Source organism: Solea senegalensis, linkage group LG19 (assembly GCF_019176455.1).
Source record: "Solea senegalensis isolate Sse05_10M linkage group LG19, IFAPA_SoseM_1, whole genome shotgun sequence".
Classification (NCBI taxonomy): domain Eukaryota; kingdom Metazoa; phylum Chordata; class Actinopteri; order Pleuronectiformes; family Soleidae; genus Solea; species Solea senegalensis.
In genome coordinates this window covers 8170036-8194569 of record NC_058038.1, presented here as the reverse complement: position 1 = coordinate 8194569, position 24534 = coordinate 8170036, and the positions used below count along the sequence as shown (strand labels likewise).

Genomic DNA, 24534 nt, shown 5'->3' with positions numbered 1-24534 from the left:
TGAAAGGAAATGCACTTGTAAAGGTTTAGTGTTTGTCCCAACAGTGGTGTGTGTCTGTCACATTCTACCTATTGACTGGTCAATAACGCACATACTGCTTCAATTCACACACTGAGTTGACTCACACTTATCATAGTTTCTCACCTTGAAATCAGATTCCTCGGTGGGAGAAAACAGGTGAGAGAAAGCCTGTAGCTATACTAGCTGACAGTTGAACCAGCTTGTCTAACTACGCAGCAAAAACTGTCTACACAAACTTTTTTCTCTCTCTCACTACTTTAGATTTTGGTCGGATAATGCACCCGAATGCCTTCTTATTCTGCACAGAGATGAGTTGCATGATGGCGTTAATGTAAATAGTCACAGACATACACGGGCCTGAAGCAGCACACCGCACCCCTTATTAAGAAAGGACTTATGACACCATGTTCTTGATGAGCATGTCTGCTAATGCAAACAGATCCTAATGATCTTGGTGATTATTGTAATGATCCAATAGAGGTGGATAATGAGGTTATTTCCTTTGGATCAAGGCAAGCTATAAATAAATAGCCGGTGAAACAGCGGGTATCACTCAAAACAAGATGATGGAGCTGCTGTGTAGTTAAAATGCCACCACCTCTCTGCTCAGACAGCCACGTCTGTCTTTGTTTGGATGCACCTGACTGTTGCGGACCCTTCCTCACACCGGCTCTCACCTTTCCACCACTGCAGTGGAATTGCTGTCCAGTCTCTCATTTTGTGGGTTCTGGTCTCATTTGGGATATAATGCTCAGCTCTATTAGAAGTGAAACAGTGATGATAATAATGGTGGATTGCATCAGTGCAGAAAGTCAGCCTCTGGCCTCAGGCATGTAACATCCTCCAAGTAGGGAGAGCATGCAGGGTGGAGACACCCATTTCACACCCTCCAAAGACTACTAACCTTCCTCTACCCAAAGGCAGACTGACGCATAAACACAAGCAAAAGAAATATATTCTCCTTCGCCGTTATTTCCTGCTTTATTACAATTTACTTGATCTTCTCACTTGGCTTTTTTCAGCAGTGTTCCCTTCCACTCACTCTCATTTTTTTTTTTTTAATACAGAACTCCATCCTTCCCTTACAACATTTGTTATTTTCTTTTGTTCCTTCTCTGTTTATTAGTTACTCAGAGTGCACAAAGCGTCTCCTCTCTCTTTTTGTTCATTCATTCGCTTTTCATTTCTTCGTTTTTCTTCACTCTGTCTTCCCTCCATCCATTCTTCCTTCATTCCTTCTGTTCCCACCGACTTGAAATTGAGTGTCTTGTAATGTTAGCTTTCTTTTTGTCACAAAATAAAATCAATTTATCTACCCTGCACTTTCTCTCCCCTTCAATCCCAAACCTGCCCTCTCGCCCCCTGCTTTCTTTTCCACAGGAGAGCTATTTATTGAACTGTACACACAGAGGCAGAGTCAAAAGAAACAAAAGGAAAGACAGATTTTTCTTATTAAATCCACAAAAGTTGATAAAAAAAAAAAAACCAAAGGCGTTGCACAGGAGGGGGATCACGTTTTGAACAGCAAGATTGTGGAATGGAGGGTGGAGGCTACGGCTGTGTGATAGACCAGAGCCACCAAAGTTTCTACTGTACCATAATACATGTCGGTTGCTATTTGTTTAATGCTTTTCTACTCTTTCTCCTGGCCTGAGCGTGTCATATCTCTCAGCTACTTCTAATAGAGGGTGGTAACAAACACACACATCACATTAAGGCACATGATTGTGTTGGTGTGAAGGTTGTGTGTGTGTGTGTGTGTGTGTGTGTAGAAATAAGCATTTGATCACCTGAGGTGGAACTGGTTCTTAGCTTTTTGTTTTCTTTCCCCTTTTCCTCTTTTGCCATTTGCCCTCCCCTTTTCCTCTCAGTCTTGTGCCTTGCTTGTACGCTACGTCATCCAACATACTAAACCACACAGAGACACCCAGGCAGGTCATGGCAGCAAGCCGGGCGTTGCCACAGGGGAGGAGGATAAATATCAGAAAAGGTCAGAAAGAAGGAGGGGCTGAGAGGTGGATGGAAAGCCAAATCAGTGTTGATTATGAGAGGGGAGTAAAGCTACCCAGTTACTCAGTTCCTGCCATCTTGGCTGCCGGGAGGAGAGAGCTGTGTGTTCATGAGTAAAAATACAACACTAACATCTAATGAATAAATGATTCACACCATCTTTTGATTTTTAAAACAAAAACAAAAAAACACATCACATTACAAACACATATTCTGCTACAGCAGTATGGGAAAATCATTAATCCAACGTTGTTAAATGTATATTTTTATTGGTCTCATGCAGTTTCAAATTCCTTTTTTTGTAAATCAGCATAACATCTGATCTGACATCCCTGAGCTTCCTAGCATCCAAACACAGGCCTTGTATGTGTGTGCGTGCGTGTGGGAGAGAGAAAGAGAGAAAGGGAGGGATGTAGAGTACAAATACGGTTTGTCTATGATATTATGCCCTTCTTTAATGTCCACAAAAGGTTTGTAGGATTAATCAGATAAAGAGGCTAAAAGAAATCCTCTCAATATTCCATCGTTCCACAAATGCAACACACACTCACACGCACACATAAAGACACAATCCTATCTTCAGTAACACTAACAATGCCATCTCTATTGTTTTCTGTCTGTCTGTCCCTGGAGGGGCAGAGCAGGCTTCACTGTCAAAAAAATTCAGAGCTAAAGTTCCACTAAGTGATTTATTTCATTACACAAATGAGAAGTGGTCGCCCTGCGGCACTGCTGAACTGACTGTTTACTATTTTCACCGTACTGTTCTGTATGCGAGCCCGTGAGCAAACATGCATACATGCATGCACACACCAAGTATACAGTGTGTAGTTTTCACATGTTTGCTATTACTCTGTGCGCATCCCCGAAACATATGTAGCATGTCTGATTTAATCAAGCATTCAAACCGTGTGGAGTGATGAGCTGGTAGTGGCAGCAGCTGTTGCCTTGCCATCCTGCACAAAATGGCCTCAGATCTCCTTGTGTGATCATTCTACCTGACGGCCACAGGAGGAGCTCTCCTCACCTGTCCTCTTTCCTGTAATAAATGCAGACTAAATCCCTCAACGTTTTCTAATTCAAATGTCATACTTGGAGCGGAAAGAATAACAAACAAAACAGCAACATATCTCCTTACAGATAGACCTATTCCATTTTTTTTTTTTTTTTTAATTGTGCAGATTAATAACACTTTCCCATTATTTCTATCCCCCTCTGCTTGCAGGATCAACCTCAGGGAGGGTGTAAGTTGAGGAAGTGCCACCTCACTCACCTGTACCTGCTCCCAGCCGACACTTCAGCACTGCCGCTCACCCTGCCCCCTGGTCTGGCTCCAACATGGCTCTTGCAGTCTGGATCATCTTAACCTGTGCTGTGTCTTTCAGCAGCATAGCTCCTTCCTCGCAAGGTACGTAATAAATATTAATGCTGTGCAGTATTTTTTAATATCATCACCTGCCGTTGCAGATGTCTGCCTGCATTCACTGTGCATCTGTATGTTTCCCTGTTTATTTATAAAAACAGTGTATACACTGTGTAGAATATTGTTTGCTGCTCTGAGGCAGCTTTTAATGTTGCACAGGAGCTCCTGCTGTATTCACTGTGCACTGTATGTGTCCAGACCAAGTTATTGCAAATGAGCATGTAATATTTATATGTAAGCTATGTGATGAAGGTTCTAAGTATATAGACCTGCTGACCAGGCTAGAAACGCCGCACTTGATTAACCATACTGTCTCTACAAGAGTCGGAGAGTGTGTGAGTGCGGTGGAGAGTGTGTGTGTGTGAATGTCAATAAAAATGTCTTGTCATCTTGATGTGATTTGGAGCGTAGAAAGAGTACAGGAGGGAATCCGTGCATGTAATGGTGCCATATGTGTGACCTCCTTGAATGTGCCATGTACCATAAGACAAGGCAGTTTTATTTGTATAGCACATTTCATACACAAGAGAAATACACAATAACACAAATAACATTTAAAATTTGGGAACATTAAAATTCACAATTTGAAATACAGAATAATAAAAAGAGGGAAATAAAACAATAATGGATCATTAAAGACGATAAAACAATAATTAATAATATGATAATAATAATAATAATAATAATATGGTTATTATATTAGTGTTATTATAATAATATAATAATAATAATTATTATTATTATTGTTATTATCATTACATTATTGTTATTATTATTCTTATTGTTGTTGTTATTATTATCATAATAATAGTGTGTATAGTCTAGAAATCATAAGCATATGAGAAAGTAAGTGTTTGAACCTGTTCCGCTTGTGTGCAGCAGAACGACTAAATGCTGTTTCACCATATTTGGTTTGAACTCTGGGCTCAACTATCTGACCTGAGTCAGTAGATCTCTTAGCCCTGTGAGGTGTATATTATTTTAATATATCATTCATATATTTTGGACTTGATTTGTAGTCTAGCAGCAGAACTTCAGGCTATTCAATAACTGACTGGAAGCCAGTGTAAAGATGTTGGGTTTCGTTTTGTGTGCTATTATTCAGCTATTGTATGATCGACAGCAGGTGACCTGGTTGGATAGAAGTGATGCATACTGGCTTGCTGTTGAGAAGCCATTTAACTGCAAGTGTAGTTTGAAATGACATTATGACAATTGAGATCCCTGTGGTTAGAATAAATTCAATAAATTAAATTAGCCAAGTTTACAAATTGCATTGTTGTATGGCAATATAAATAATATTCTTGGTTGATGTCAGCCCCCTCATGTAGATTAGCAGGTGCAGGAAATTGTGTCTTGATTTGTCCAAGACGTTTGGTGCCGCAGAAACTAAAGGCACACACTTCAGAAGGGAAGCAGCAGTCAGAGGATTGAGGATGGAATAGAGACACTGTTGGGTGTCCGTCCTGCTTGTGGCCTGCCACACGAACAGCATCGCACCATCTGTTGTATGCTCTCGGTCAGCTCTGTGCCAACCAGCCGCTGGGTGATGGACAGCTTGGATGAGGAGGAGGAGGAGCATCAGGGAGAGTCAATGTTGCCACAGGGTGGGGCTAGTGATGAAGCGGGAGGAGTCAAAGAAGCTGAGGCATTGGCTCTTATCACTCCCCACATGTGTAAGCTCTGACTGTCCAGATGTGGTTTTAATTTGAGTGTAGTTGTGTGTTTTTTTTCCATTTCAGTTTGCCTGCTTTTGTAACATTGGTTGTGTGTAGTGTACGTTCTGTTCCATCAGACACCTTTGGCCCCTGGCATTGCATTGCTTTGTGCTCTCTCTCGCTGTGTGTGTGTGTGTGTGTGCATGATTGTATTAAAATGAGCGTATCCATGTGACCTGGGACTTGCGTAGTCTTAATAATGCATTAATAATCAATTGACGGTTATCTGTATGCGCACAGGCACACCGTTTGTTTTAAAGTTGGAATGTTCCTCTCTTATTTTTTAATGAAATCACATCCGCAGACATATTGATAAGTGCTCACCAAAACCGTTTTGTTGCATAATAATTCTCGCAGTGATATTTTCGGCTGTAATGTTCCCTCTCTCTCTCTAGTGTGACTGGGGGAGCAGGAAAGAAAGAGGGAGGGAAACAGGAAGGTATAATTTTAGGAGAAGAGCATAGTTTTGATGTGACGAGAGCTACCGGAATCACTCTCGGGGTAATCGGAGCTCATTTTGAAACCTGCAGGATCATCACACATGGTTTCACAGTCTAATGTGTACCCCAGCCCTTCCTCAGTGTCCTGACTAAGCTGCTGTGCTTTAACCTCACGCCACTCTTGGCTGCACATGCTAATATTTAGCCCTAAAGCTTGCACATTTACTCTGATCTGGAATCAGCTCTTAAAAGCAAATGTTCCTAACCAGCATGAGCTTTGTAGACACGCCTGCTCAGCCCGACAAAACTCACACGGTGAATATTCATCTTTTTAAATTACTATTATTAATTTCACTTTAATATGCACAGGCTGTGTAAAACAAACACTCCATATATCCTGAATGAATGGAAACTTCTCACAAACCTAGACCAATAAAGTCATATTCATTATACGCAGTATATGCCAAAACTTCGTGCCCGTCCCAGCAGGTGAACTGACAGACTGACGTTCATAACCTGACAAACAGAATGTCCCGCTGATTCCACAGAACGCTTGGAAATGTAACCAAATTCAGCCCATTAGGGTTGCTTAATGTGGCAGGCATTGCAGGCAGCTGCGGCGCGTACGCCATGATGCCCTGACACAGCATCAGAATGCACATCTGTGTACTGCACTGTATTTTTGCACAGCAGCATTAGCAGCCAGGCCATTTTAAGTCTAACTTTTCAGTCTTAAATAATAGTAATTGGACGTGTGAGGATTTTTAAGTACATTATATTCTGCATGTGTATTGTTATATGTGCATTAGTGCATTTAACACACAGTGGAGTGTTTGTACGTGTGTGTTGCAAACCTACTAGGATGCCAGTGCCAGATGACTGCTGGAATCTGTTCTCATCTTTACTGTATTTAAGCCTTTGCTCTCTGATCAGTCGCGTGGAAAGGCCCCTGGACCTTTAGTGCACATGCAGACATTGTTATTCATCTTCCCTCCTTTCCCTGGCTTTTTTCTCCTTTGCCCTACCCTTCTAGCTATTATTTAAAGATGGGGGACTAGCTTTTTTTTTTCTTTTTTTTTTTTTTAACACATCTTCTCGACAAAGTGCTTTAGTCTCTTGACTGCCCTTGGATGGTGACAGAATGTCTGAATGGGGACTGGTCACAATGCAGTATTTTGGGTTCCATAATGCAGGACTGAGTTGTTATATTTCATGGAGGGCCACATGAAGAATTCACCATGCTTTACCAAGCCAGATGCTTTTTTATGACTGAAGCTGGCAGTTATATCCGGACACTAAGTGTTGCTCAACCCTCAATTTTGAAATTCTGAGTGAAGATTTAAAAAATACTTGACCTGAAACCACATTCAGTATCAGATTCATGCAGAGAGAGCGAGGGCAGACTGTCAGTCCCTCAATACTGTAATATTAAAATGATCATTTTAAAACTGCACCCTGCTCATTGATTCATAAGAATTGATTCTCTGATGGGCTTGTAGTAATAATATTTCAAGAGGAGGCAATAAAGCTGTTGGGCCGCTAACCTTGCTATATACACTTGGCTCCTTGTGGCTGAATAATTTGCTGAATGGCATATTATATTATATTGCTTAATATGTGTTTTGTGAAATCTACACTTGCACTTATAAGGTGAGTCTGAAAGACAGAGCATTTTTAATGCACATCACTGAAGCCGTGAATGCCATTAGTTCATCAGAATGAGGTGATAATGAATTACAGAGACAAACAACTGTTTACACTCACACTTACACGCATGGTCAGTGTAGTCAACCCAAATGATGTGGATTGTGGGAGGAAGCACCCTGAGAAACCCAAGGCAAACATACATTTAACCTATGTTTGCCATGGGAAAAGGGAGGAGAACATGCAAACCCCCACAGAGAAAAGTGCAAGCCACCACACCAAAGAGGACTGTCCTGCTGAGTTATCATTTTTATCATGAAGGATGTCTTTGACATTTGTTTGCTTTCATGCTAAAATATTTCACATGTTTCTTGAAATCCACGGAAAGTATCTTCAACAGCATTAGTTGCTACATTTAACAAATTCTGATAGCTTTGTGTTTTATAGACCACGACCATCCAAACTGGCTGACTGTGTTTGCAGAGACAAGTAAATGGTTTCATTTCGTGTGAAAATGACCCTTGAATATGTTGCACTGTGTTTTTCTTTGCCAAATCCACAGTCTTCACAGACACTAATTGCCAATCAAGTGCTCCATATCATCTGGATCGTGTCATAAAGAAGAGCTGTAAAACCTTTTTCTCTCTCGCTTCCTCTTGTGCACGTTTAGGCTCTTGTAGCATCCCTATCTCTTTTAACAACAGTCCTGTACCTCTCACTTCTCTCACTCACCTCCAGTTTCATCCAATCTTTCTTCTCTCTCTCCACTAACACCTTAGCTATTACTCCCTCTCTCTGTGTTGTAATGTTATTCCCCCAAAGACCCCCTCCCGCCCGTCTCCTGCCTTTCTGTCTCTCTGTTGGTCCTCTCTTTTTTTTATGTTCCCGCTCTTCTCCTTTTAACACCATCCCCGTGTAACCAGCCCTGCTCTGTTTTCCTCTCCCTGCCCTGATATCTGTTAACAAAGCATATCTCATATCCCTTGTCGTCACTTCCATCTTTTCACTTCTTGTGCCTCTTTCTGCATTTCTCTTGTTGGTCACTGTCCTAATTTAGTCTCTGGTGCTGGGATATGCTGTGCTCTTCAAAGCCCTTGGCTGAGAGCAGTAGATCACAAAGACGACTGTCTGCGTGAGTGAAAGGTTAATGGACGGCCTTTGAACATATATCGGGAGACGGGGGCGGGTGGGAGTAGGAGGAATAGGCCAGTGTGGAGTGGCGGTGTGTTCTTTCAAACCTTCCTTTGAAGATGATGTATGTGTCCATTTGTTTATTTGTTGTTCACAGCGTTGTGTGTGTCCACTTTGTTTGTGTTTGCTTGTAGTTGTGTGAGTCAGGGTATGTTGGCTTGTGTACATTGATTTGTGTACTGCAAACACGCTCCTATAAGGAGTGGGGACTGTGTTGTGTGTGCAGGTGATAGCTGCCCCTTTTCTCTCACGGCCCCACTGTGTAACTTGGAGGCTGTCCTGTCTTGTGTGTGTGTGTGTGTGTGTGTGTGTGTTGCAAACACGTCATGTGCTTGAGTGTGTGCACATTTGCTTCTCATGTATTCTGTGGACTGCAGATTGATAATTACCAGCAGCAGCTTACGTCTGGGAGCCAAGGGCAGAGAGAGTAGAGAGGGGGGAGAGAGAGATGGATGAGTGGAGAATCTGCTAAAATGGTGAGCTGGAGTAAAGGAGGAGAAAGGGAAGGAAAGGGAAGAGGGAAAACTGGAGGTGAGGGGTCAGGACAAGTGAGAGGGGGGATGAAGACATGGAAGGAATGAGAGGTGGGCAACGAGGATGAATGGGGAGGGTAAATGAAAGAATTTCTGGGTAGATGAAATTGGACGAGGGATCGAGGGAGGTGAAAAAGAAATAACACGAGGAGAAACGGAAACATAAAATATCATTGCACTAGAGGTGAGCAAGACGGCATAGAGGAGTAAGAGGGATTCATCAGCATTTGCGGCCAAATCCCTTTTAATCATTGATATAATACAAAGGTACATGAGCGTCATACACAAGATACTTGCAAACATATCGATCAGCTAATAAACATGCACTGTAAATACACACAGACGCAACATCCACAAACCTTTGCCTGAGAGAGTAGAGAGGTTAATTAAGTGTCTGGTGCTGCAGCAGGGCTGAGCGTCGACACTTATCTTTAATAAAATGCCTATAAAATACATACACACATCTTTTCGACAGCAGGTCCCCACTTCATCTCTCACTCCCTCTTGCTTCTGTCCTTTTCTTTCTTCAGTCCCTCACCCTCTTTCTCACTTTTCCACTCTGCTCCCTTCTCCCATCTCCATAGCTGATTCACTTCATCACCTGCAGAGTTACTCCACTAGAGTGTTTATATGAATCTAGGTCTGACTCACTGGCCTGCCTGATGTGATATGTGCTGGAAACCAAGAACAGGAGAGAAACAGAGTTGTGTTGGGCTCGTAGCACAGCTCTCCTCCCAAGGGAGATGGAAGATATTTACATCGGGTGAATCTCCTACTTTTTAGGCAGGCTGATTTTTTATTTTGGGCTATGCTGTGCCCCCCTACTGAGGCGCTTTTATTGCATAATTAGGCACTGGGGCTAGCGCTGAAGTGGTTTGACAGTATGAGCACGCCTGGGCTTGCCTCACTCTTCACGTTTGTGTATGTGTGTTGTTCAGTGTCTCCGTGGCTTTTTAGCCACCTATCTTAATCTATCCACTATGCCTGCCACTTCCCACCACACTTCCCAACTACACTATTCGACTGGACTACTGCCCTTGACCCAGTATACAACCACTCAATTTATTGAATGAAGGGTCTCTCTGTTAGGGACAAAACAGCCCTTTTCTGTTTGTTAGTATTAGGTAGTTTCCGGTTCAGTATATGGTTGTTATCAAGCTCCATTTTCCTACCATCCATAAACACAACATAAGAGTACAAAATAAGTCACCTCATCTGTCCAGAAGATGTACCATATTTTTGTCGCTGTTGTCTTTTTCTTCTGTTTACTAGCTTATTCTATATGTATGAGTATGAGCCATGCACAGTAGTACAACTCTGGTCCGACTGAAGGTACACAAACTACAAATCACATTATGTTAAGTGTATAAATTATGTCATGTAAACATACTGAGTGAGAGTTCTCAAGGATGAGGGTTCAGGCTTGCATGAGTCTGCCTGCAAGACATGTTTGTGTGCATCATTGCCAATGCCTAAGTATGTGTTGTATGAGGGTGTGTGTATCTTATTTCCAGTTGGGGCACATTTAATTCTCTTTAGAATGATGTAATTTTATGGGCTCTGCTGTAATTCAGTTCAAATAGAGGACTTGGCTGCTGAGGCGATCAGAACAATAGGCCCTGTCCAACAAAAAATCTGCCTCACTCCTTTTATATCAGTGACCTTGTGGTTCCTGAAAGAATGATCGTCATGTTCATCCTTTGTCAGCATCTAGTTTGATGATTTTATATCTTTTTCTTTTTTTTACCATGTCTAATTTGTGTCGTCGTTCCATTTCTTCGTCCCTGTGAGCAAGCTTGACGTGGCTTCATTGCGGTGGATGTGCGTCATTTTGCTGCTGCATTGTGTTCTGACCCTATTGGAAGGCTGGTGACTTCCCATGCAGTCGCCTCCATCTCATCTCTGAGTCAGAGTAGATTCTAACTATGAAGCCAGTCATATTTATTCAGCTATCTTTATGAGGACCTGTTATTGACATTTTTTTAATTTCATATAACCTTATCCTAACCTTAATAATTTGCTGAACCTCACCTCGACCTTAACCACCCACCCTTTCTTACTCAACCCTAACCTCTTGTACTTGGTCTGCTTGTCTGCCCTTTTCTTCTCAAACCATGGAACCTTGAATTAATCCAATCCAATCCAATTTTGGATTCCTACACTTAACCAGTTCCTCAGAAATTAGTTGTCTACCCTCTTATGACCATATTTTGGTCCCCATGAGTACTGGTCCTTTCAGTTTTTATACCAGAAAAGATCCTAAAGAGTCACATAGTCCTACTAAGTCACACAGACCCATCCACATTCATTCTCATGTTAGTCCTGTAGGTTTGTCTCAGGATGTCACTTTGTCAACAGTACTTAGCATGAAGGCTGCCTCGATGTGACAGTTCTGGCCATATCGCCTCTGCTTGTCTGTGGTGACAGGCCACGCTCCAGTGAGTCATTATGCTAACGTGCAGTGCTAAGTGAGTCGCTAAGATACAGCACTAAGCTGATAAAGTGGTGGAGAAATTGGAAGTGGATGATTCTCTCCTAGAGAGGTATTCCCATCACTGAGACCTCTCAGTTCTGTCCAATGACTGTAAAATCACTTGTTCTTTGTTCTTTGCTTTACTAAACAAGTAAACTGAGCCTGAGGAAGATAGCTAATTTGGCCAAGGCTACATTTGAGGGCAAATTGCATGGAGATGTTTGCAGTATACGTTTAATAAATCATTGTTATCTCTGGGTATAAAGGGGATACTTCTTTATTAGCCCTAGATTCATTTCAAATTCATTTTGAGAAGGGTCATATAACAAGAATCCCCCTACATCAGCAGCATTCCAAGTTACTCAAGTACCAATACTGCAACTATACTTCAGTGCTATTCTAATGAGAAGCATTAGAAAATGACTGCTGGAACAAGCAGGGCCTTAGAGGGGGTGATCACATTTCTGCCCCCCAAAAGACAGTTAGCCAACCAGCTGACAAGTCAGCCTTTGGGCCACAGTGCTCCATAAGTATAATCTCCTATTGTGACTGAGTTGCAAAGTCAGTATCACAGTCTCAGGCTCTCTGTCTGCAAGGCCATCCTCTCTCACTCAGTTATTTCCCAGCAAAGAGACTATTGAGCATCGTCCGAGGTCAAATTGTGTGAAACATTGAAATGGTGCTGTTTAAAAGTGCATTGCTGATCATGGACTTTTTTTGGCAACGTCTCAGGGAAGAGAGCTCCTTCTCTAGTCCTACTGTGAACTTTTCAGAATTCTAAAGGTAGTCTCAGTCTTGATGTAGGAAAAAAACAAAAAAAAATGTAATGTTTCCCAAGTGTTGACCATGACTTTTGGTTGTGGGTCACATCTTTTCTTTTCCAAATGATGTTGTCAGGTTGCCAATATGTGTGTGGGCATGAGAGGGAGAACAGGTTTTAGAGACGCATAGTGGTAGAGAAAGGAAAGTGTGTGTGCAAAAGACGAGTCTGCAAAATCATGTTCTTGTCATAGGGTCCAAGCATCTATCCACCCTCAGGCTTTAATTACTGTGTGAGGATAATGAGTCAAATTCAATCAGTGCTCTCTCTTTCTCATAATTTGTGTGGAGTTTCGATTATGAAGCCAACTGATCCAGACCCACTGACCAGCTGCCATGGAGTGACACCAGCCCCCTGTCTGATGTGTCTGTGCGCCTTTGTGTTTGTCCGTGTGTGTGTGTGTGAGACAGAGAGAGAGGATGCTGTCTTGCACACACCATCTTACTGGTAAATGTCATAACCAGTATGTGGAACAATTGGAGCTGACAGATATCAACACAGTGTATTTACCAAAGGAAATGCGTCATAGTCTTACCATGAGGAGTAGATCCACCTATACAAATGGCTGCTGCTGCGAAATACACTTTTTCATTCAGCTATTATGAGTCTGACAGACAAAATAACCACGTGTATCTGTGTGTCTGTGTGTGTGTGTGTGTGTGTGTGTGTGTGTGTGTGTGTTGGCCAAAGAGACCCTGAAACCTTAATGGATTCCTGCAGAGTGAGGGACAATCGTAGCCCATGGCCAGCCAAAGCTTATTCTCTGTTCATCTCAGCTCAGCTCAGACCTAACCACAGCCACAGCCACAGCCAGGCCTCAGGCCTTAGGCCATCTGGCCACACACACACACACACACACACACAACAAGAAAGAGAGAGAAAGTCCCTGAAGTTAAGTTCCACACTTGTTTGTAAACATGTTATCCGTTATGCTAAAATCAGTGCTTAAGTCGACGCCTGCTGAATTTACGTTAGAAATTCCACCTTAAACCTGGAACTTGTCAAACTGTGGAAAGTGTAGGTGTGAAATATGATACAATATGTGAGAAGAAGAGATTTGCTATGGTGCCAGGAATAGGCAGGTTTTAATGGTTGCTGCCACCAATGAAGTTTTCTGGCTCAATAATAACTATGCTCAATTATGTCTAAATATATACTTAAACAGTCAGGCTAGAAAAAGAAATACCTGAGCAAGATAATGGGTTTTTGTTATTCATCAGATTAAGCACAATGGTAGAACAGTTACTTCTTTCTATAAAAGTTGGATTACGGAGATTGTGTAGACTTATCATGTTTAATTATTGTGCCCTTCTCTTTGATCAAATTTAGCTCCGTTTGGCTAAATGAATGATGTTGCCAGACACAAGTAGTGGCAAAAAATGATCTACACAAACATGAGAAGCAACAAAAAAGGCCATAGATGATCAAAACTATCTGTATTTATTCACTGCTGTTGAAACGGCTCAGTCTAAACTTAAACAACAGCCAAGAAATTAAATCAACAGCTCTGTTGGCCGTTTCATCGCAAAACATGAACACTTCCATTGTCGCTATTTACATTAGAGCTCAAATGGCCCTGAAATGTTTGCCATATAAAGTCGTTTTAAAATATGAGCTGCCCCCTGAGATGTTTGCTAATGTTCCTGTTGTGATGGTCCACAGTATAAGTGAGAGTGTGATCACTCCTGGTGGCCCCCTTCACTTTCACTTTCCTCTTGGCTCACTGTGTGGTTCTAATGGCTGGCCAGCTGTACACTTTTGTGTACTTACACCACAGGGTAGTTAAGAGAACAAGGCCACACACTGACACTATGTATTGTAATCCCACTGTGACACCAGGGTTGTGTGTGAATGCATGCATCTGAATATGTGTGTGCTTGACTGCGAATGTGCACACTCATCTGCCCAGTACGACTGCGTATGTGCTAATTCGCTTGTGTGGATTTTTGCATTTGTGTGGGGACTTGTTGGTCTGGCCTCGCCTGCTGTTTGCATCTCCGTGTGCTTTAATTAGTATGCGCTTTTGCATCTAGGCCTTTGTGATTTGGCACTGGCACTGCATGCTGGCGAGGCATAAACGATTTGAAGTCTGCCTGTGCAAGTTATTCAGTCTTAATGGCGTTAGTTACACAATTGAACTCAAGTTCCTGCTACATAAATGGGTAGCGCTTAGAAATATGAGCAAGTCCCGTGGCAGTGAATCATGTAGCACATTGCTGCAGAGCATGTCTGGGATGACTGACATTGACATTGACCCAGATGGGCACTCCTCCTGAATGGACAGCGGCTGAAACCTAAGCGGAGCCAGTTCAGAGTCGGGAAGTGAAAACAGCCCTGCTCTGTGGGTTTCAGCAGAAACAGCAGTGGGGGAGAGGGACTGACTTAGTGCCCTTGTCTGCTGCTGAGGCTGTCTATTAGGGGAAAATGCTGTGTATTGAGAGCCTCAGTTTATAAAGAAAGACGCTCCAAATTCCACCCTGCCTGAGTGGAGCAAGCATTGTTCTGCTTACATTTGACAGTATGCCCACTATCAGCTGCATGTGTGCCATGCCCTCCTCACTAAAAATGCAGAGAAGTGCTTCTTCAGGACAGTGGACAGCTCCACACCTGCCAGTATCTGATGCAGCTGCTGTATTTCCTGAAAGAAGTTTTGTCAGTTCAGGACCATGGACAGTGGCTTTTAGTTTATGACAGAAGTGTCGGTTGAGAGAAACACAGGTTGTCCTTCAACTCCACAAACAGCTTCACTGCCAGATCACTCACTCTCTACCTCTACTCTGTCTGGGCTTCTACCTTGGGCTGTAAAGGAATGTGGCAGACATTTTGTTATTTCTGTTTGTGTGATGCTGACTGTAGAGGCAGTGGGAAATGTACACAGTCATGGAGAGAGCTGTAGAGACAGCAAGTGTCTCCTCTCAGTGCCTCTATGCAGCCCTCTTCCATGCCTCTCAGCCTCACTCAGCGATTAACCTTGAATACCCCGCTGTCCCTGCCGACCCCTCTCCACAAAGAGCCCCGCTGCTGGCCACAGCAGCACATTGACATGCCTCTCAGATGGCTGATTAACAGCAGTGGGTGTGCAAATGGTGTCCGCCCCAGAGGTGAATGTGTACACAGACATTAATTCCCGCCTTTTTTGCTTGTTCTAATATCAACTTCTCCCTTAGTGAATCCTGAGATGCTCCTCTGACACTTGGAAGAGACTTACAGATGCTTAGAAGGATATGGTTCTCTGCAGTGAACACAAGTTCCTGCCTGGCCTTGTGTAGGAGTTTGTTAATGATTGAAACTCTCACAGTTTGTTTCACAAGTGGAGTGATTGGAGAAGCTGGTATTGCTGCTAATCCTTTATGCCAATAATGTGATGTGTGATGATCCAGTGTAAAAACTGAATTGCGAGGCTGTGCATCAACAGCACCGAAATATTACAACTCACCGGAGGCATGTCGATAGTAGCTAATTTGTGTTTTACACGAGGACAATAGGCACCACTTCCATTCCGCCTGCTCCTGTCAAATAATACATATCATATTTACAATGTGGTCGAATAATAAAGTGCCTCCTAAAAGTATTAAGGTTCATTGAATTATCAATAACTTTTCTTCCCTCCTTCTTTCCACTCCAGCCCTGAGCCGGTCAATGATGCCCTTCGGCTTGATGCGTCGAGAGCTGGCGTGTGAAGGCTACCCGATTGAGCTGCGCTGCCCTGGGAGTGATGTCATCATGATTGAGACGGCCAACTACGGCCGCACTGATGACAAGATCTGTGATGCAGACCCCTTCCAGATGGAGAATGTGCAGTGCTACTTGCCAGATGCCTTCAAGATAATGTCACAGAGGTATCTATTGATCTGTTTTGATCTTATATGTGTGTGTGTGTGTGTGTGTGTGTGTGTCCAGAGCCAAAGCCTGTTAATGCCTGAAGAAACAAGTTACTATATTTCACAATATAATTTTGTCCAGAATTCCCTGTTTTCCTGTCTGAGGTGTAGATATTTTATGTGGACTGCAGAAATCAGTATCGTTGCTCAGTGCATCAGCACGTCTTGGTGTATGGAGGTGTCCGTGTGCACGAGTACGTGTGTGAGTATCATACGTTTTGGATTGTTGCACGAGTATTTGAACGGCTTCCTTCAGTTGCTCTCTGTGTTTGTGCTCAGCATCTGCTTCCTCTGAGCGCAGATCAATGGGAGCCCTCTCTCGGCAATCCATCACGTATGTAATGGAGGCACAGGATCACGGTGCTAGCTTGGGGGTTGGGGGGTTTTGGATGCCAGAAATGATGAGATGATAGAGTGAGTGCAGCAGCGATTTTAGAATCTGAAGGAGGGTAGTGGAGGAAATGCTTAAAGCTGGAAAGAGAAGGATTATGTGACAAGAGCGAATAGAAGGAGTGTCTGTGTGTGTCTGTGTGTGTGTGTGTGTGTGTGTGTGTGTGTACCTCAGAGTGCAAACGTGAGAAGGCATGCAGAGATGTGGTTTAGTCAAAGGTATTATGTGCATATGAATGTTTTTCCTGTGTGTGTGTGTGGTGTGTAGCTGTGTAGAATATTTGCCGTACCCCATCCGTCCTTCCCTGTTCTCTCGCCTCTAATTGCTCCCACTCACAATCCCCCAAGAGACCACGCTCTGACGTCACTCGCCCTTTCTCTGCCTCTTCCCTCCCTTCTTACTCCTTCATCCTACTTCTTTCTCCCCCTCCCTCCCACCCTTGTCTGTTTCCCACCTCCCCTTGGGTGCAGCTGTCACATGATCTAGTCTAGTGTGAAATTACTCCCTTCCCTACCGTTCTCGTCGTCTTTCAGAGCCTGAAGATGTTTTTTTTTTGTACCTGCTCCCCTTTGTCTTTCTTACAGTGGCACTTGTTATTTTTCTATCACTCACTTCCTCCTCTCTCTCTTTTTCTCCACTCCTTTCCCCATCTGTTTCCTCTTGCAGGTGTAATAACCGCACTCAGTGTGTTGTGGTTGCGGGGTCAGATGTGTTCCCAGACCCTTGTCCAGGGACCTACAAGTATTTGGAGATCCAGTATGAGTGTGTCCCTTACAGTGAGTACCAAGACCCTGTCACCCCCTCACATCTCCCCACCCCCTCAACCCATTCACTGTCCCTCCCATCCCTCCCTGTACCCCCACCTGAACCTCTTGCCCCTCTTCAGCACCCCAAAACAACAAATGATGGGCAAACACTTATTTGCGCACACTTGTTCTCTCTGGCTTCTTTCAACAAATGCAAAACAAAGCAAGACAAACAGTCACCCTCGGCCACTCTCGGTCTCTCTCCTCTTTCTCTCTTGTACACTTACACTGCTCAGACACACTCATGCACACACACTCACACAGAGTGCTAAACCTTTTTTCTTCATCGACAGAGTGACACACCAGTTACTGAGAGGGATTTTCACACGTGGGAAGATGCTCCACAAACACAGGGTCCGATAAGGAAGTCACACACACACACACACACTGCAAATATGGGGTCAGCACTCATTGGTGATCACTGTAGTGTAGCACACTCTGCCCCACGCTCACACATAGATTGACCCAGGGGCATGCTACTGCCTTTATCTGGTGCCAAACACCTTAGCCGTCCCTCTGATTTCCAATAAAAATTAAAATTGGGCACAGTGAGACTGAGGGGCAGGGGAGATTGTGTGCATGCAGCGCCTCACAATAGGAATGTTAACACAAACAGCAAAAAGGCTTATTTTAGACCACCTGACCGGGAGTGCCACACATTTTAATGTCCCCATGGTAACGGCTGACTTCCTCATGGCGCTGCTCAGAGCTGCGTGGAGTTGTGACACACACACACACACACACCTGAGCATGCACGCACGAACACACGTACGCACACACGTGGCTTTGCTCTCTCCCCCCCCTCTTACACCAAGAAAGCATGTACACACAAACAGGAACACGCTCGCAGCCAAAGGAGCAGACACAGCAAGAGTTATGTGGTGTTGGTCCTCGCTCATGTGAAAATCTCTGCTCAGTCTCCCCTCCTCCCTCTCATGTATTATTACTCTCAGCATTGATCTCTACACTGTGCAGGAGCACTTGGTTGCAGAGGAGGGGAAGTGGTGCTCCTCTCCACCAGGAAGAGGCAGAACTGGGTTGCAGAAAGGGGTGGAGGGACAGACGAGAGTGTTGGGGGGGGGGTAAAACTAGGGTACATTTTTCGGTTGATGAAGTTGGGGCATGGGGGTGATTCTTTATGCTTTTTCCTCAGATGCAGATGTTGGCGAGCCACGGGATTGAATGCACACCAAGCCGCTAACCTCCTTTCTTCACTTCTTCTCCTTCTTTCTCCTCATCCTTTTTCTTGGAAATCTCTCATTTACCCTTTCTTTCTATTCGGTACAGCCTTTCCATCCTCCTCCACTCCTCCTTTTCTCTATTCTGGTTTTCTCTCTTTTACTTCTTGGTCTTTCATCTCTGTCAATTGCCCTATTTCTCTCAATATTCTTCTATTTTTACTCTGTCCATCAATCTGTCCCATCTTCCCATTCCGTGTCTCTTTTGCTGTCTCTGTTTCTTTTACAGGTGCAGAGAATATTCAAATACTCAACCATTCAACTCTGATGTGGACACTCACAGACTCTCAGGACTTCATAGCATCTCTCTTAGATCTTATGCGTCCCTTGCTTAGTGGTCCTGTGTCCTCAGTTTACCTTTCAAGAGACTTTGTTGAGTCAGGTTGCAGCCTCAGTCACAAATACGAAGTTTGCTGGATTTCTTGCCTTTGTGGATTATATAGTGTGAAGTTTTTCCTAACAACCTTCTTAGTGGCGACACGTATTCTATCCTGTCTTTCAGTCAGTATTAGCTGTGGTCAGATTATGCCTCTCCAGGAACATATTTTTGCTTGTTAAGCCTCTGTTGATCCTGGTCTGCAATTTGGTGTCCTTGATGGAAATGTCCACAGGGGGGTCATGGTAGCATGGCTTAGTTGTACTCCCTTCTCCTCATGCATTCTAACCTTGTCTGACTGCACAAGGGAGCTTGTTCTCTGTCCACAAGGCAATCAGTTGGATGATTAAATAGTTGCTGACTTGCATTTTCCTCCCTGTGTTTGAAAAAAACCAAAACAGCAACTTTGTTTTTTGAATCTAAAGTATGGTTCGGCTTAGAAAATTGGAAGCTGATTCCTCTGTGATGTAAAGTCACACCTGTCTGAAGTGACAAAGAAGAGCCAATTACCCCTGTCCTCTGCCACTCTCTGCTAAAGAAACAACTCCTCTACACTCATCACACACACACACTCACACACACACACGCCTAAATGGAAAGAGTGCATGCACATGTACAAACACAACTTGCTCTGTGGCTGCTTTAAATGTTTGTGCTCATCTGACAAACTAAATATGACCTGACACATTCAGACTCGGCAATGGAACTGCTCATCCTCAAACCTAGACGCAGTCGCACCGCATGCCACTCAACTCGGCCACTTTTAATTACCAGGAGAGGGGGGCGCATCGCACTCTTCAGTTCTGCCTCAGCAGAGATTTGTCAAGATTAATTGAATTTGCTGCTGCTAATCGCTCTGGTAATGCCCCGTCGTTCACGTTTGGCTGGGAACACTGGGGCACTCTGACATCATCCAAGGCTGATGCATGTTTTTTCATCGGCTGTCTTGACAAAAGGGTGAACAATGGAAATATGGTATAGTAAGGTTGTGTGTCACAGCAGGTGAGATGCAATGACAGCCATGTCGATGTCTGTGATGTGTGCGCGTCACAGAGACGCCAAGTTAACGGTCACCTGAAACAGAGAGGTGACAGCTGCAGCTGACACACACACACACATGTGGACATTTACAAAAAGTGTATTTTGTAGCAGCAGCCATATGTATTGGTGGATCCACTCCTCATGGTGAGAGTATGACTCATCTCCTTTGATATATACACTGTGTTCATATCTCTCAGCTCCAAGAAATTGCTACCAATTATTCCACTGATGCCGATGATATAAACCAGTTCAGTAATTACAAGAGCTCAAAGAAAGAGAGAGAGAGTTTTGCACAGCTATTCTTCTTGCTGCATTAACTTGGACTGCCTAAACAAAGCATAATTCCTAACCTTAACCATAACCAGTTAATGCCTAACCCTAACCTTAATCTAACCACAATTTAAATCTAAACTTATTTATAGGTTTATAAGGACTTATAAGGACCAGGTCTTTGTCTCTGCGAGGACTACTGATCCTGACATGGTCCGTGTTCATGCCAGAAAACAATACAAGCACACATACACACACAAACTATGTCAGCTATGCTCAGACAAGGTCCCAGGATGTGTGTGTTGCTGTGTGTGGGATTTCTTTGGCAAAAGACGACATCCTCCAACAAGTCAAATCATATCTTGTTGAGCCAAAAAGCCCTGTGAGGCCTCCATATAACATTATTTTTGCCAGCCGGAACAGAGCAAGACAAAACAGCTCAACTGAACTCTCATTTCACACTGTCACAGTCTGTTGTAGAGTGCAGGGTTCCATTTAGACATCACAGATCCATGCACACAGCTGCAGCATGTACTTCACTGCAGTCCTGACACAGATGTACACCAAGAAACCTGTCCACCCTCCTCCTCCAGGACACTGTGCTACATCATTATTGATTCCCAATGCTCCTCACTGGGGTCATCCATGGTAGCCATGCCAGAACCATTAGGCTTAGTGTTGTGCCTCTGCTATTTCATCCGCTGTGATTTATTCTGTTAATATGCACAGTGCAGGTACTGGCTATTAAAGTGCCTACTCAGGCTGTGCAGGAGAGATTTGTCCAATCTTCATTGGTAACTCCATATTGTCTACTTTTACACTCGTATATTTGTGACTCTGTCACTGTTTCACTTTATAAAATTGATTCTTCCCCACAAATGTATTCAACGCTGCCTATTCAGTACAAGGCAGCACATTTTGGACACAAAGCTGCTGGAAATTGTATTTGGATTGTCGGGATGAGTTTGTCAGTAGAAGGAATAATGGCAGTGTAATGAGACAAGTTTTCAGGGAGGGAGAGGAAACACTTTGATGTAGCTAAAATGAGAATGCGAATCAGGAGGCTTTGCTCGGGCTGCGGAAATGGATGACTACACTGTGAAAAAATGCAAAGTGAGAGAAAGGGAAAACGGAGAGGACGAAAGAAGACGGAGAGGACATGTTGTCTCTCTGCACTGTGAAAGAAACAGACGAGGTTAAGTTGTCTATAATATGTGTGTGTGAGAGTGTGTGTTTCTGGCTGTACTCATTAGTGTGGGAGTAATTGATAGGGTTGTAGAGAGAGCTGAGCAGTGATTAAGGAGAGAGAGGGCAGTGGCTTATTTCTCAAAAGAGCCCTGAAAGAGAAATGCTGAATGAATCAGACAAACAGCCAAGGTGGCCTTAAACTCACCTTCTGATTCACTGTGAGGACAGTCTGATGAGTTGCTGTCTCTTTTTCCTGTGTTTGTGTGTCTCTAGGTTCGTGTGACGATCTTGTGTGTCTCTGTGCCGAGTGTTTATTTTCCAGGAGAACCAACAACATAAGAAATTGAGTCAACAGAGATCTTCCACTTCCCTTGTTCTTCCCCTTCTTCTCTCCAGTTGCAGCACTGAAGAACTTCTTCTCTCTCTCTCTCTCTCTCTCACTCTTCACGTCCGTGCATTTCATCACCACATAGTTTTCCTCTTCTTTTAGGCAAACACATCCATCTATAACATCATATATCATCTATCGTACCATTTTTGATGAATGTGACTTCAGACTTGTTAGCAAGGCTCTGCTGTCAGATGATTGCTCTGTCTAAAAAAGAACATTTAAAAAAGCCTCAACTTGTTCAAGCTCTGCTGAATTCCTGTGTTCCCGTACGCCCCCCGCTGTTGTTCCGGTCACGATGAAAGCTGTGGATGCTCTCTGGCCACTCTTTCCCTCCGCTAACCTTGGAGCTAATGATTGCACTCGCAGTTGGTGGCAGGAATGTAATGCTTTCTTGCCCCGTACCCTATAGCTTCACCGGACTTGCTCTCATAGCATTGCCATGTTTACCCCTCAAGGCTGAAAATGGCTGCCATTCCCCAGGTCTTCATAGAGGTTGTTTGTCCTCTTTGATCTTCTCATTAGAGAATAAATGATCACTGAGACTGTTGATGCTAATGCTGCACCGTTGCCAAGATGCAAGCAGACCGGGCTACTGCTGCTAACACTTCCCTTTTCCTTTTCCTTGCTGTTTTTCACTGTACAGCTTGTACTCTCTCTGTGTGTCTTTCTCTCCTTGCTTCTCTCACTTTCTCTCGCCCTGTCTTTTTCTCTTACTTTCTCTCTCTTTCTCTGTTCTTCTTCTCTCTCTTACCTTATTTCTTTCTTTATGGGCAACACTGAGAGGTGTCGGGACAATTTCACAGCGCTCCCCGGGGAACGCCAGACTTCCCGCAGCACATACATGACAATCACGCTCACAGCAGGAATCCACCAGCCAAGTGCCTTTTGACACGTCCTGTCCCGAGAGACACGACAATCCACTCACACACCATTTGCTCCTCATCAAATACCAGTGCCAGCAGTTTGCGAGGCAGGGCCGAGGTCCTCTCTCGCTCCTCGCTCATGGACCTCCCCAGACTTGGCAACACGAGATGGGCAACAAACAGTGGACTGGCCACGGATGTTGAAGGAGCCACGCCTTACCTGCTCATGTCAGCTGTACAGGCCTTGGTGTGTGATGAGCTTGCTGTAGACAACCCCCCGCTCCCAACCCCCCGATCCCGTCTCCTGGTTTCTCTCTGTGCTTCTGAGGCGTTCCACTCTGTCAAACCCTCCCATTCCCTTGTTGTTTGTTCTCTTTTCTTTGATGAGCTAGCTTTGGACAGGCAAGCCGGCAGCTCCTCATTGATTGGATGGTCGATGGGTTGAGCGTTTTTGCTTTTGCTTTTTATAGCGAGCACCCTGACTCTGTAAATTGAGCAAAGCCAGAAGCACTGTTTTCTGTAGATGAAGGGACCACTCTAATGCCAAGATACTGCTGTACTTGGAGTCAGTCTTAGAGGGATGCAATGATCCATCCAAAGACAACCTCATCCTAATCGCCACCTTTCCATCTACCATCCCCCATATCTTCCTCCACCTTTCCCACTCTGTCTACTTCCACAGCTGAAGAGGACCACAGCACGAGATGTTCTTCTTTGGTTTCTTTCTCCAACAGGTTCCTCGGGCTACAACCTCGGCACAGGGGAAGTGGGAGGGAAAGAGGGAGCGATGTGGCAAAAAGAGGGGTGGAGGTGGGGTCGAGAGTGTGTGGTTGGGGTAGAAATGTGTTGTTGTGGGATTATTGATAAAAATGAAAGAAAATGGAAATGGATTGAAACTCGGGTCAGGCCACTTCCCCTCCTCATTTTCCATTTTAGCCATCCTTTCTCTGAGTAGCCAACCATAACACAGAGACAGATAACTTGCTAAAAAAGAGAGAAAGGACAGCGTTTTATTTAATCTCAATTTTCTCTTTTTTCCTGCACCTGTTTTTCTTTCATTCTCTTTATTTTCCCTCTCCCTCTCTCTTCCTCACTGTCTTTCTCTTTTATCTTTCTATCTCCTTCTTTCTCCTTTTTCCGATGCTTGAATAGAAGTGGATCAAAAAGGTAAAGACCATGATGAACATAACAACCACAGCTCGCCCCTTCCTCCCTCCTCCTCTTCCTCCCTTGTCTCCCTTCTTTCCCCCATATCCCCTCCTAACCCAGCACCTTGTGTAGTGGTCATATTTGATGTTGATATCCCTCCCTTTTCTTTCTCAGTCTCTAATCACCTCCTCTGCCCTTATCTTTCTATCTCTCTTTGACTTATAACCAAAAACTCTAAAATCCTTCTAGATTTCCTCCTTGGTTCTGATGACACCAGCCTGACCTGCACGCATGCACACACACACACACACACACACACACAGGACATCACAGGAGGTCAGTCCAGTATCTGTGAGAGATAAATGAGAACTGAACACCATTCCTTTCCTGTATGAAGTATTTCATCTCAGTCTAAACCTACAGACAGCATACTTTCATATCCTCTCATGGCAAATGTCTCCTTTTTTTTTTTTTACATCCATTTCAAAACACATTCTCTTCACATTGTTGCCTCTCACTCACTCAGAGTTTCCCGTAACATTTCCTCAGCATCGTTCCACTTATTTTGAAACTGAGATTTATTTGTCCATCCAAATATAGGAAAAGAAATTGTCCTCTTTCTCTTCACATTACTCAACGGCTCTTTTTCTCCACATGTTATCTCTTC

At 43.8% G+C, this 24534-nt stretch overlaps 1 protein-coding gene across 2 annotated transcripts in view; it reads left to right on the top strand.

The window, feature by feature from the left end:
• adgrl1a (adhesion G protein-coupled receptor L1a) overlaps positions 1-24534 on the top strand; it is an 89034-nt gene that overhangs the window by 35432 nt on the left and 29068 nt on the right. Inside the window, exons 2-5 of one of the 2 annotated variants that reach the window (XM_044050092.1) lie at positions 3257-3439; positions 15899-16112; positions 17212-17321; positions 23871-23885. In XM_044050092.1, the coding sequence (XP_043906027.1) occupies positions 3370-3439; positions 15899-16112; positions 17212-17321; positions 23871-23885 (409 nt within the window). In that variant the 5' untranslated portion in view covers positions 3257-3369. The remainder of the gene's footprint in view (positions 1-3256; positions 3440-15898; positions 16113-17211; positions 17322-23870; positions 23886-24534) is intronic. The other variant, XM_044050093.1, reaches the window with a different exon arrangement.